The following is a 14,095-nucleotide window of genomic DNA, read 5'->3' as shown; positions in this document are numbered from 1 at the left end:
GCACAACACCAGGGTCAGGAGTCTCGTGTCCCCCTCTCGCCAGCTCTCCCATGCGGGTCAGTGGTACTTGGCATACATAGCGCCGGTCCAATTTCAATGCTTACTGCACCCAGGGAGCAGGTACTGTAAAATGGCGGGCGCCCCGCGAGCCACCGGGCATCCAGGAGCAGCAATTACCGCAGCAGCTCTCTAGTGTCCAGGGTCACGCAGCAACACATCCCCAGACGATTGCCCGCTCAAGAGGCAGAGTGCCTCCGCTCCGCTCCTTCTCGCTGTGGATCCCCTCGCCCTGCCCCCACCAGCCTCAGATCGCGTGGCGGGGCCCAGTCAGGCCCGGCGCCACCTCCGCAGCCCCGGGCTTGCGTAGCGCCCCGCCCCACTCACCGATACCAGCAGGGCCGAGTCCGGGCCGTCCTCCGCTCCGCCTCCGCCTCAGGGTCACTCCGCCAACAGACTTCGCCGTCGTGAGACCCTCGCAGGACCCAGAGCTCACCTCCGCAGGCCCGCTCTCGCCGGGATCAGCCAATGTCCCAGCCCCGGCCAGCTCCTCCAGCAGCGGGCGGGCTCCCCCGCAGAGCGCGGCGTCTCCGCCAGCAAGTGCCCGGCTCAGCGCGGCTCCGGTCCAGGAGCGCCGAGCGCAGCTTCGGATGACAGGTACAGAAGATTCCAGCGAGCCCTGGACACCAGCGGGGTCCTCTCAGTCCAGGTACAGGGCACAGGTTAGCGATTCTGAAGGATTAATGAGCGAATTTTTGTTGGTCTAGACGGAGCCTCACGTAAGTGCGGCCATCTTGTCCGGCGCCCTCTAGCGCCCCCCCGTGCGAGTCCCTCTTTTATACAGTTTTCAAACAAGAGAAAGGTAGGCGGTACATGGTTACAGAGGTTAGGTACATATATGGTCATTTTTGGAGCACAGCCAACTCATGGGAGGGGTTACAACTCCACTGGTCAGTTTGGCGGAACATTCCTAAGGGGTGACTGGTCAGTCGGAACTGCGCATGTACAGGCTTGACCGTTACTAAAAATAGCCTGTTGCTGGGCAAACTCAAGTGGTCAGTGGCACGGACAAAGGACTAAAGGGCATGCTGACCACGAGGCCGCTCATTCCCTAAAATGGCCGCCGTAACATACAAAATGGCGTTTTCGAATAAGGCCAAGTTAAGGGAAATAACGTGTAGCAAAGCTAAGCGCTAACCCAGCCATCGTCAAATTACGACAACAAGTGAAACAATTCAGCGAAAGTTCTGTAATCATTTATACCCTCAAAAGAGGATTGATAGAGAGTGCACATTGAGGGATGCAACCAAAATGCTTTGGAAGCACTATTTAAAGAGAAATAAGGCACACTTTCTGCGATACCGACTGGAGATATATATATGTTGGAGCTATAACACCACTCAAATAAACACACATCAAACAGCTATAACCTTAGTAGCTAGTCACATCGCTCTCCAGTTAACCTCCATGAATGGAATTCAAGAACCTCAAGCAGATGCTGGAGGGGTGGCGACTCAGCATGGACCTTGATTTATTTGCTACGGACTTGCACAAAAACTCAGATCTGCTGGGGAGAAGTTCTCAACACAACGGAAAAACTCTTTCAAGACAAAACTACCAGACTTTCCACATACATGATGGTTGGCTTACTGATAAACAATACTTTCCTCTTACAGTCCCACAGGGGTAAGCAAATCTTGCTGGCACTACTAGCAGCGAATAAGATGGCGTTAGCACAGTAGGGTAGAAGACAATTCAGTCAAAGCAGGATTGGCTGCAGAGGGTAAAAATAGCACTCACTCTTTCTTATGCCACTGTGTGCTTGTACCCTGTCTGGCAACCCTTTCTAGACTCGCTAGTGTTCACTTCAGGTCAAATAACTTTATTTCGGCCACCAGGGCCACAAAAACACCAGCAAAATTAAAATGAAGAATAATTAATAGAAACATAGTTTAACAATGTACAAACAATCGCTAACTTAAAAAAACAGATTAAAAAAACTAAAACAGTAATTTACAAAACGTGCATATAGATAAAACAGTAAGTGGCACCTAGTAAATAATACAAACAATTTCAGACAAGTACAGGGAGGGAAAGGACATTCCTTCTGATCACCCACATAGCACCCACAAATGTGGCAACAGCCGGAAGGCAGTCTGCCCTGATGATGCGAAGTGCAGCAGAGTTGTTGGGTTCACTTAGCAGCCTGCATATGGGAGCTGGCCAGGTCCTACTGGCGGAGGCATAGGCTGGACACAAAAAAATGTGCACAACATTCTCCTCTGCAGCTTTATGGGCCAGTCACAGAGTCCCCCCCACCCAAACTCGTATGTAAGTGCTTACAAATACTGAAAACAGTAGCTACACAAAGTCCCAGTTAAGGCAGAAAAGTACAGGTCTCTTTGAATATAGAAATACGCAAATGACGCTCAATAACAATACACAAACTGTCCCTTTTACCAGGAATCAACATTTCCCTTGGTTATAATATATTGGATTTTTATTATACCACCTCCTAAAATGACTTTTCGACTCGATACCAATTGGCTGTTCCGAAGGGCCGTGCTGTAATTGTCCCTCCCAAATAGTGATCCCATACGAGATGTATCCATGTTTTGTAACGAACATTCATTGCAAAACAATGAAGCATGACAGACTCCTGAGGTTGGATGGGAATGTATTCTCAAACGGGGTGTAGGCCCCTTGGAACCCTTTCTTGTTTATGATTGTAAAATAAAAGTTTGTTCGGTAGTAGGCAGTGGTCCACGAGATGACTAAAAACTCTCAGACATATTTAGCTCACACAAAAAAACTTAGCATGGATAACCTGGAGACTGGCCAGGATTGCAGTTTGGGGCCTGTACTTTCTTCCCTCCCATTTATCACTGGTACATTTTATTCATTCTACTTTGTCTACCTCCGAGTTCCTTCATAGCAATGCTTCTGGTGTATTTTGTCGCTTCACAAAAGCTTGAATTAATAATATTTCTCTTTTCATTACAGGCCCCCTGATTGCCAATTCTGTTTTTTCATTAAGACCAAAGGAAAAAGAAGACTTGTGCTCTAAAGATCTTGAAGATGTAGAGAAAATAATCAATGTTGACCTGTCCACAAGTGAGTAGGAAAGAAAGAAACTTTTTCGATGGGAGATGATGGAGGGTAGGGTTCTTAATGACTAGGAGTGGCGTAAAGTATTGCGATATCCTGGGAAAACCTCCCGGAACACCCGACTGAAATATATACAATTTAATTATACCCATATGACCTACATGACCCTGCATCGGCTCAATGTGACATATGTAGGGGAAGTAAGACCATGTCCCAGGTGTATGACCTACATGACAATGCATCGGCTCAATGTGACATATGTGGGGGCAGTAAGACCATGTCCCAGGTGTATGACCTACATGACCCTGCATCGGCTCAATGTGACATATGTGGGGGCAGTAAGACCATGTCCCAGGTGTATGACCTACATGACAATGCATCGGCTCAATGTGACATATGTGGGGGAAGTAAGACCATGTCCCAGGTGTATGACCTACATGACCCTGCATCGGCTCAATGTGACATATGTGGGGGCAGTAAGACCATGTCCCAGGTGTATGACCTACATGACAATGCATCGGCTCAATGTGACATATGTGGGGGCAGTAAGACCATGTCCCAGGTGTATGACCTACATGACAATGCATCGGCTCAATGTGACATATGTGGGGGCAGTAAGACCATGTCCCAGGTGTATGACCTACATGACCCTGCATCGGCTCAATGTGACGTATGTGGGGGAAGTAAGACCATGTCCCAGGTGTATGACCTACATGACCCTGCATCGGCTCAATGTGACATATGTGGGGGAAGTAAGACCATGCCCCAGGTGTATGACCTACATGACCCTGCATCGGCTCAATGTGACATATGTGGGGGCAGTAAGACCATGCCCCAGGTGTATGACCTACATGACAATGCATCGGCTCAATGTGACATATGTGGGGGCAGTAAGACCATGCCCCAGGTGTATGACCTACATGACCCTGCATCGGCTCAATGTGACGTATGTGGGGGAAGTAAGACCATGCCCCAGGTGTATGACCTACATGACCCTGCATCGGCTCAATGTGACATATGTGGGGGAAGTAAGACCATGTCCCAGGTGTATGACCTACATGACAATGCATCGGCTCAATGTGACATATGTGGGGGCAGTAAGACCATGCCCCAGGTGTATGACCTACATGACCCTGCATCGGCTCAATGTGACATATGTGGGGGAAGTAAGACCATGCCCCAGGTGTATGACCTACATGACAATGCATCGGCTCAATGTGACATATGTGGGGGAAGTAAGACCATGCCCCAGGTGTATGACCTACATGACAATGCATCGGCTCAATGTGACATATGTGGGGGCAGTAAGACCATGTCCCAGGTGTATGACCTACATGACAATGCATCGGCTCAATGTGACGTATGTGGGGGAAGTAAGACCATGCCCCAGGTGTATGACCTACATGACAATGCATCGGCTCAATGTGACATATGTGGGGGAAGTAAGACCATGCCCCAGGTGTATGACCTACATGACAATGCATCGGCTCAATGTGACATATGTGGGGGCAGTAAGACCATGCCCCAGGTGTATGACCTACATGACCCTGCATCGGCTCAATGTGACGTATGTGGGGGAAGTAAGACCATGCCCCAGGTGTATGACCTACATGACCCTGCATCGGCTCAATGTGACATATGTGGGGGAAGTAAGACCATGCCCCAGGTGTATGACCTACATGACCCTGCATCGGCTCAATGTGACGTATGTGGGGGAAGTAAGACCATGCCCCAGGTGTATGACCTACATGACCCTGCATCGGCTCAATGTGACATATGTGGGGGAAGTAAGACCATGTCCCAGGTGTATGACCTACATGACAATGCATCGGCTCAATGTGACATATGTGGGGGCAGTAAGACCATGTCCCAGGTGTATGACCTACATGACACTGCATCGGCTCAATGTGACATATGTGGGGGCAGTAAGACCATGTCCCAGGTGTATGACCTACATGACAATGCATCGGCTCAATGTGACATATGTGGGGGCAGTAAGACCATGTCCCAGGTGTATGACCTACATGACAATGCATCGGCTCAATGTGACATATGTGGGGGCAGTAAGACCATGCCCCAGGTGTATGACCTACATGACCCTGCATCGGCTCAATGTGACGTATGTGGGGGAAGTAAGACCATGTCCCAGGTGTATGACCTACATGACAATGCATCGGCTCAATGTGACATATGTGGGGGCAGTAAGACCATGCCCCAGGTGTATGACCTACATGACCCTGCATCGGCTCAATGTGACATATGTGGGGGAAGTAAGACCATGCCCCAGGTGTATGACCTACATGACAATGCATCGGCTCAATGTGACATATGTGGGGGCAGTAAGACCATGTCCCAGGTGTATGACCTACATGACCCTGCATCGGCTCAATGTGACGTATGTGGGGGAAGTAAGACCATGCCCCAGGTGTATGACCTACATGACAATGCATCGGCTCAATGTGACGTATGTGGGGGAAGTAAGACCATGCCCCAGGTGTATGACCTACATGACCCTGCATCGGCTCAATGTGACATATGTGGGGGAAGTAAGACCATGCCCCAGGTGTATGACCTACATGACCCTGCATCGGCTCAATGTGACGTATGTGGGGGAAGTAAGACCATGCCCCAGGTGTATGACCTACATGACCCTGCATCGGCTCAATGTGACATATGTGGGGGAAGTAAGACCATGCCCCAGGTGTATGACCTACATGACCCTGCATCGGCTCAATGTGACGTATGTGGGGGAAGTAAGACCATGCCCCAGGTGTATGACCTACATGACCCTGCATCGGCTCAATGTGACGTATGTGGGGGAAGTAAGACCATGCCCCAGGTGTATGACCTACATGACAATGCATCGGCTCAATGTGACATATGTGGGGGCAGTAAGACCATGCCCCAGGGATATGCATCCTGACGCCGACTTTGTCCATATGACTTGGGATTGCCAGAGGTTATGCCATTACTGGGAGGCGGTGCTGGTTAAGATCAAAGGCGTGCTTGGTAGGGAGTTGGCCTTAACAATTCAGACCTGCCTGTTAGGTCTCTTCCCCAGACCGCCTAAACGCAAAGCCGGGAATCGTTTGTTTGATGCTTAGCTTAACGCAGGAACGCGCTAGAGTGGAAGTCTGTGAGTGGACCGCGGATCTCGGCTTGGGATAGGGATGTAATAGAGTGGGTGGGAGCAGGGGTCAGAGCATTGATGTGGGAGGAAGCTCGAGGCGTGAGGATGCTCCCGATGGCCCAACAGTGGTGGGAAGTAGCAGCTGCATGGGAGAGGCTGGCGGAGTCGGGCAGTGACGAGGGAGGATCGATGGGTTGCCAGGCCCAGATGGTGGGACCCAAACGCTTGAGCCAGGACAGTCGTGAGCTGCTGCGGTTTGATGTTTAGCGAGAGATTGGGTGGACTTAGATCGCGCTCGTATTTGGTCAGATCCAAGGAGGTCGGAGAATACCCCCGCATCAGCCAAGTTTGTTCTATTGGTGGGTTGGAATACTTGTCAGCCCCGCTAGTTGTTAGCATATTGCTGTGACCACACCATCCCTCTGCACCAGTTAGGGGTTATTCTTTGTTTTAATTTTTTCTTTCTCTTTCTTTTTTTTCTTATTTCTAATTAATGTGGCATTATATATTGTCAATGGCAAGTTATGATCCAAATCACGAACGGGCATGTACAAGAAAGATGGATGTTGAACAACTCTTTATAACATTGAAGAGATGCTTCTACATGGATGGGACAAGCACCCTTGAATGTGGTCTGAGATAGCAGGTGCATTAGATTGTGTCTACCTCCTCTTTCTTGTTTTAAGTTCCTTCCTTTTCCCCTGATTGTATTTTAATGATCAGTTTCTACAAAATGCCAATAAAAATATATTTGAAAAAAATAAATAAAATTAGTTTAATAATATTTTTAAATGAAATATATGTAACTAAATGTATATATTAATATGTTTGCTTAATTTGATATAATAGTTATATATAATTTTAAATGAATGAAATGTTTTCTCATTTAAATCATATTAGTGTTAATTTTAAATATATTTAAAGTTTATTATTTCTGAATATATATATATATATATATATATATTACCTACTGGCGGTCGCCAGTAGGTATATATAGTTAGGATTAATTCCCTATGGCATTTCTGAAAATTCTATGTCTAATAACTTTGGCGTTTGTGGACGGAATCGGCTGAAATTTTCAGGAAAATGGCACATTTTGTTTCTGAGCAGCCCCTAAAAATTTGGGGGGGTTTCGTCAAGGGGGGGCAGAGAAAAAAGGGGGGTCCCAAAACGCGTTTTTCCCATGTTAATTTCCATAGGGCGGTTGGACTCACTTTTAGCTCGAACGGCTGAATGGATTTGCACGAAACTTGGCAAAATTGTAGGGACTGTTAGCCCGATGTGCCTTTGCTAGGTCTCAATATATGTGCTTCAGTGGATTTTGAGAAATTAACGTTCAAATCAAGATATATATCTGTAACAGCGCTCTGGGCAGCGATCCGGTCCGCTTACTTTTCGCGAAACGGAACTTTGCGCGCAGAAAGCTGATTGGCTCTCCGGTGTCTGTCAACATTCTAAACAGTCCGGAGCGGCCGCCATCTTGTCTCTCGGTAGGATCGAGAGAGAAGAAGAGGTGAAAAACGAAAGGGGAATTTAATGAAAGGGGGCAAGGTATCCCCCTCTTGACCCCCTAGGAATGTTGTTGGGGTTATTAAAGGGTCCCGTGGGGAAAAAAAAAAAAAATGATTTTTCACGGTAGAAGCGCTTCACGGGCCGCGAACTGGGCCGCAAACTGGTAGTGAAACGGGAATTCGCCATTTTGTGCTTCGTTAATTAAATTACTAGGTATAAGTGGGTGCGGGAGACGTATCCTAATCCCCTATGTTTCCTGAGGGTGGCTGAGGAGGCTGATATATGTTGATACATCTCTTCCAGCGGCTGTGCGTGAGCTTTTTTTTTTTTTGCTGCGTGACAGTCCGGAGCGGCCGCCATCTTGTCTCTCGGTAGGATCGAGAGAGAAGAAAAGGTGAAAAACTAAGGGGGAATTTAATGAAAGGGGGCAAGGTATCCCCCTCTTGACCCCCTAGGAATGTTGTTGGGGTTATTAAAGGGTCCCGTGGGGAAAATAAAAAAAAATGATTTTTCACGGTAGAAGCGCTTCACGGGCCGCGAACTGGGCCGCAAACTGGTAGCGAAACGGGAATTCGCCATTTTGTGCTTCGTTAATTAAAGTACTAGGTATAAGGGGGTGCGGGAGACGTATCCTAATCCCCTATGTTTCCTGAGGGTGGCTGAGGAGGCTGATATATGTTGATACATCTCTTCCAGCGGCTGCGCCATCTTGCCTTTTTTCCAATGCCACAATTTTGTCGTGCACGGCAGCCATTTTAGATGCCAGGCTGGTCCCAGGCTATCACCTAACCCTGCGGATGTAGTTTATGGCCCCAGCTGTAGAGAATTCAGACATGCCAATCCTCCCGATTCAGGCGTGTGACTACTGATTTCAGTGCTAGTCTCCCGCCTCCCGATTTCTGCAAGCAAAAACCCGGGGGCATATTACGAACAACTAGCGATAATTTTTGTCTCTAACTTGTTTAGAGACAAAAATTATCGCCGTACATCGGCGATTTTTATCGCAGATAAACCTTGCTATTATCGCAGAAAAGTCAGCGATATTCATGTATTATCGAGCAAATGCTCTTAGCCATGTTATCCACCTCCCATTGGATAACATGGCTAAGAACTGCTCAGGGCAGGTGTTAGATTTTGGAGATATTCGCGCTTAGCGCAAATATCTCCAAAAGTTGGTAATAGAAGGTAGCGATGTTAGGGACTGTTTCCAGTCGCTAACATCTTGGCACGCCACTTTGCATGTCATTAGTGATAAGTATCACTGACATGCAAAGCGGGGCCCAAGATGGTCGCTATCTCCTTTTAGCTGTCACTAACTGATGTTAGCGACAGCTTGGTAATAGGGAGATAATTTTATCTCCGCTTTCAAGGCTTTTAAAGCCAAAAAAGCGGAGATAAACCCCCTTGATAATATGCCCCACGATTCCTTGGGGGTTTCAGCTGACAGGGCTTGGTATTGTGTTACATGGTAATTTTTCCAGGAAACGTCAGAGGGTCGATGCAGGGGTTCTAGAAGAGGTGATAAACCATTTAAGCCTCATGAACAAGCGCATGGTCTTTTAAAGATTTGTGAAGTACTCGGAGCGGCGGTGTGTGTGTTTCCTCTTTCAGGAGCGGGCGGGGGGGCACTGCCAGCAACTTGCCAGGTCAGGTAGTGTTCAACACGTGCATCACCCTTTCTCTGCTTGCTATTGCGCTCCATGCTTCGGAAAGGTAAGAAAAAGAACGTGCATTTGAGTTTGAAATGTCCGATCCTGCAGCAGCACACTTCCAAAGCCCACACATGACAATAACCCGATTCAAGGCCCCATTCACCCGTTTTTAAAAAAATAGATAACACTCCAACAAAGTAAGGTTATAAAACTTTATTAACTATTAACTTTAACGAACGGAACAAAAACTAAAAACATTTAAACATTTCTCAACACAAAAAGCAACAATGGTTAGAAGCTGTCTTTTGTGCGAATAGTCCCAAGGCAGCACAACGTGCAGAGTTCTGGACGGCACCCAGGTGATGTCGACTGGGTGCCGCACTGGTTTAGGGATCCTACAATGCAGCACAGAAAAACAGCGTGGGGCGTCCCGGGTGGTGCGGGGGGAGGCCTCGTCAGTAGCGGTCTGTGTCCAGTGTCACATGGCTGACACAACATGTACGACAGGCACCCAGGTGATGTCCAGTAAACTGCCGCACTGGTTTTGGTATCCTACAATGCTGCTCCGAAAATTGGCGTGCGGCGGCCCGGGGGGGGGGCGTGGGGGAGGCGGCGTGAACGGGCCTCCCCAGGTGGCGGCCATCTAGCTGAGTTGCGCCCGCTCTTGCGGCTACAGCGTCTCGCTCACCATGTTGTTGAGTTGCTCCCACTCTTGCAGTGCAGCGATAGGCGGCTGCCACATGGCTCTTAAAATGGCGGACGGCTCCTCGGTTTTGGGCCTGGTCCACTGAAATGGCCCTGGGACACTTTGGAACTCGGACGCTTGCCTGCTAGGGCTTGGGCTCCATTCTCGAAAAGCGTCCCCTCAGCCGTGAAGATTGTACAAAAGTCTTGGGGGCCCCCGACTCCCGCAGGCTTCCGGTGGGGAGCGGCTGCCATGATTGCTCGCGGAATGACCACGACGGAGCCACGAGATGGTGGTGCTCTCATGCTGACGCCAGCTTCAGTCTGAATGATCCAGAAACAAGGTGGGGCTTTCATCGTTTGGGAAAAAAAAATGTTCTAAACCAATGAAAAGTGTTATTTTTAGGTCATATGACCAAGCCTTCCATCTTTAGGAAACCAAAAGTAAAATGAACCAATGAAAAGTTTTATAAAGAAGTCACATGACCTGTTATGCGGCATAGGGCTACAAAAACCGTAGAAAATCCGTTGGCACGTGAGGCGGCGTCAGTAGCGGACCGATGTGCGAATAGGCCGAAGGCAGCACAACGCGCTGAGATCCGGATGGCACCGAGGTGGTGTCAAGCAAATTGCCGTACTGGTGTGGCCATCCTACAATGCTGCGCCGAAAGACGGCGTGTCCAGCTGAGTTCCGGTCACTCTTGCGGTACAGTGAGTCGAACGCGCCGAGATCCGGATGGCACCGAGGTTGTGTCCAGCAAGTTGCTGCACTGGTGTGGCCATCCTACAATGCTGTGCCGAAAGTCGGCGTGGGGTGCCCCGTTGGCTTATGAGGTGATGTCAGTAGTGGACCGATGTGTGAATAGGTCGGAACTAGCACAAGGCGCCAAGATCCGAATGGCAAGTCCTGGATATTGAGTGCCATAGTTGAGAGTTCTGAGCTGTGCTTGTAAGACTATCTGAAGCTTATTTGCACCTGCTGCAGCTTCACTGTTGCCCAAGGTGGTGTCCAGCAAATTGCTGCAGTGGTGTGGCCATCCTACAATGCTGCGCCGAAAGACGGCGTGTCCAGCTGAGTTCCGGTCACTCTTGCGGTACAGTGAGTCGAACGCGCCGAGATCCGGATGGCACCGAGGTTGTGTCCAGCAAGTTGCCGCACTGGTGTGGCCATCCTACAATGCTGCGCCGAAAGACGGCGTGACCAGCTGAGTTCCGGTCACTCTTGCGGTACAGTGACTCGAACGCGCCGAGATCCGGATGGCACCGAGGTGGTGTCCAGCAAGTTGCCGCACTGGTGTGGCCATCCTACAATGCTGCGCCGAAAGTCAGTGTGGGGTGCCCCGTTGGCTTATGAGGTGATGTCAGTAGTGGACCGATGTGTGAATAGGTCGGAAGTAGCACAAGGGGCCCTGCACTGTTGAGCTTTTTTCAATGCCTGTTTTTTGTTGTTTCCCCTCCATCAAAAACAAAAAAAAATATATAAAACTGTGCAAAAATACAAAAAAATGTTTAGAAAAGCAGTGCTTGTAAGACTGTCTGAAGCTCTTTTGCACCTGCTGCAGCTTCACTATTGCCCTGGTGTGGACAAAGATCGCCCATGACTTAGGCTGATTGAGAGTTTGTAGAAAAATGGCTTCAGATTTTCCACATATTACTCTTCAACATTCTTCCTAAATGTAACAATGTGAGACTCACTAGGAGAACGGCTGTTTATCTTTCCTTTCAAAATGCTGCCAACAATATTTTCTGAATGGAAGACACCATCTTGTAGCATAAAGGGCCGAAAGGGGTTCTGGTCTGGCCGATTGTTGGTGAAGACATTTTGACTATATCTTGGACCTGCCCGGCCTCGCCCAAAATGGCGCCGGTATAAATGGGACTCGTAACTCCTTGCCCGCAAATGTATATCTAGAAAATGTTATTGTAAGTGGCCCTGTCTTATTTTAATTACAAAATGTACGTCCACCGATTCCGCAACTGTTAGACACCTTAGTTCTTGCAACCTAATGGCCCGCTCGTTACGTTCCTCTACAGTGTAAATGTCTCCTCATCATATACGATTTCAGTTTGCTCCGTGGCCGGCCCACGTGGTTATAGGCCCGTATTTGTATACTGATATTTTCACAATAAAGGTTTTTAAAACAAAACACGGTAGTAGTATTTACATTGGTAAAGTTTTTACTTTTAGTCACTGTTTTCGAATCAGTAAAAGGCAAGTGAAATAAAGCAGTCCAATTACATGACGGATAAAAGGTATAATATGTAGGAACGCAGTAAAGATAAATGGTCAAGGGCAGTTGTGTTTTTCATTTCTGCAACATAAAGTGATCGATAAGAATCTGATAATCAGGCGTATCGGCGACTAAGACAGCAGGCCGAGTCTCTCTTACTCAACGGCTCCGTCATGGAACGAAGAAACGCCCTTTTTCTCGAAAAAGGAATATATTTTACTTGCAGGACAGTTGTAAATTTTCCGGGAAAGTACATTAGCCTGGAATATTATAACATATATGTTTTAAAAAAAATAATGTTCGAAAAAAATAAAAAGCGTAATTTTTAGGTCATATGACCAAGCTTTTCATCATTAAAATAACAAAAGTAAAATGAACCAATGAAAAGTTTTATTAACAAGTCACATGACCTGTTATGCTTACGTTACGCGCTGCCCGCCGCGCCCCGGATCACTTCCGGGTGCGCTAACGCGGCGTGTCATATAACGCATTACGCGACAACGTAGGTCAAGAATATAGTCAAAATGTCTCCACCAACCAGCGTTCGGAACACAACCCCTTTCAGCAGTCCAAAAATTTCTGTTAAATGACAACAGAGGGGACAGGCAACAAGAACCATCAGTCAAAGAGGGGAGGGCAAGTTCTTCTCTTCCGGGTCATGTTGGGGCGCTACCGGAACTGATCGAATTGGTAGTCTACAGTGTTTCTGGATGTTTCAGACTAAAGCTGGCGTCAGCATGAGAGCACTACCATCTCGTAGCTCCGTCGTGGCCATTCCACGAGCAATCATGGCAGCCGCTCCCCACCAGAAGCCTGCGGGAGTCGGGGGCCCCCAAGACTTTTGTAGAATCTTCACGGCTGAGGGGACGCTTTCGAGAATGGGACCCAAGCCCTATCAGGGAAGCGTCCGAGTTCCAAGGTGTCCCAGGGCCATTTTAGTGGACTAGGCCCAAAACCGAAGAGCCGGCCGCCATTTTGAGAGTCCTGTGGCAGCCGCCTATCGCTGCACCGCAAGAGCGGGAGCAACTTAACTACATGGTGAGCGAGACGCTGTAGTCGCAAGAGCGGGCGGTAAACAGCTGAATGGCGGAAGAGGCACAGTGTAGCAAAAGCGGGCGGAATGGCAACTAAAACGGTAAAGGGGAGCCCCACTACAGCGTGTCTTCAGGTCAAACGGATTGTGGGACAAAGTCCAGAATAGAAGAGTCATCAAAAGGCAAAAAGTTCCGCCGGACCCCAGGAGCCGGCCGCCTATGTCGGGGGCGATCTCAGGCTACACCAGTGCTATAAGACTTGGGGAGGGGGTCGGAGCCAAGCGTCTTCTCCGAGTCCGTGTCATCACACCGCCCCTCGGGGGCCTCCGTCAAGCGGTTTAGGGAGGTACCATATAACATTGTTTTCAAATGCAGTCAGGTCCACAAACGACCCTCACTTACTTTGGAATAGTGAAGCTGCAGTAGGTGGAAATAAGCTTCAGACAGTCTTACAAGCACTGCTTTTGTAAACATTTTTTGTTTTTTTTGTATTTTTGCACAGTTTTATATTTTTTTTTTGTTTTTGATGGAGGGGAAACAACAAAGCACAGGCATTGAAAAAGGCTCAAACTCAGAACTCTGAACTATGGCACCCAATATCCAGGACTTTCCATCCGGATCTTGGCGCCTTGTGCTGCTTCCGACCTATTCACACATCGGTCCACTACTGACATCATCTTATAAACCAACGTTATGTAAATAGTTATTTAATAAAATGTTTTACCCTGTTTCTTTGCTGGTGTGTTG

General features: G+C 48.2%; 2 protein-coding genes across 2 annotated transcripts in view; one reads left to right on the top strand and one right to left on the bottom strand.

Annotated features, from left to right (window-relative positions):
• The window catches only part of LOC144805858 (uncharacterized), a 2,350,900-nt gene that overhangs the window by 1,893,838 nt on the left and 442,967 nt on the right, over positions 1-14,095 (bottom strand). The window lies entirely within an intron of this gene.
• LOC144805847 (uncharacterized) overlaps positions 1-14,095 on the top strand; it is a 108,933-nt gene that overhangs the window by 19,598 nt on the left and 75,240 nt on the right. The window contains exon 3 of the mRNA XM_078672325.1: positions 3,001-3,111. Coding sequence (XP_078528451.1) covers positions 3,001-3,111 — 111 coding nt within the window. The remainder of the gene's footprint in view (positions 1-3,000; positions 3,112-14,095) is intronic.

This window comes from Lissotriton helveticus, assembly GCF_964261635.1.
Source record: "Lissotriton helveticus chromosome 1_1 unlocalized genomic scaffold, aLisHel1.1 SUPER_1_unloc_3, whole genome shotgun sequence".
Lineage (NCBI taxonomy): Eukaryota > Metazoa > Chordata > Amphibia > Caudata > Salamandridae > Lissotriton > Lissotriton helveticus.
The sequence above is the reverse complement of the archived record's forward strand: the minus strand, read 5'-3'. Positions and strand labels throughout refer to the sequence as shown.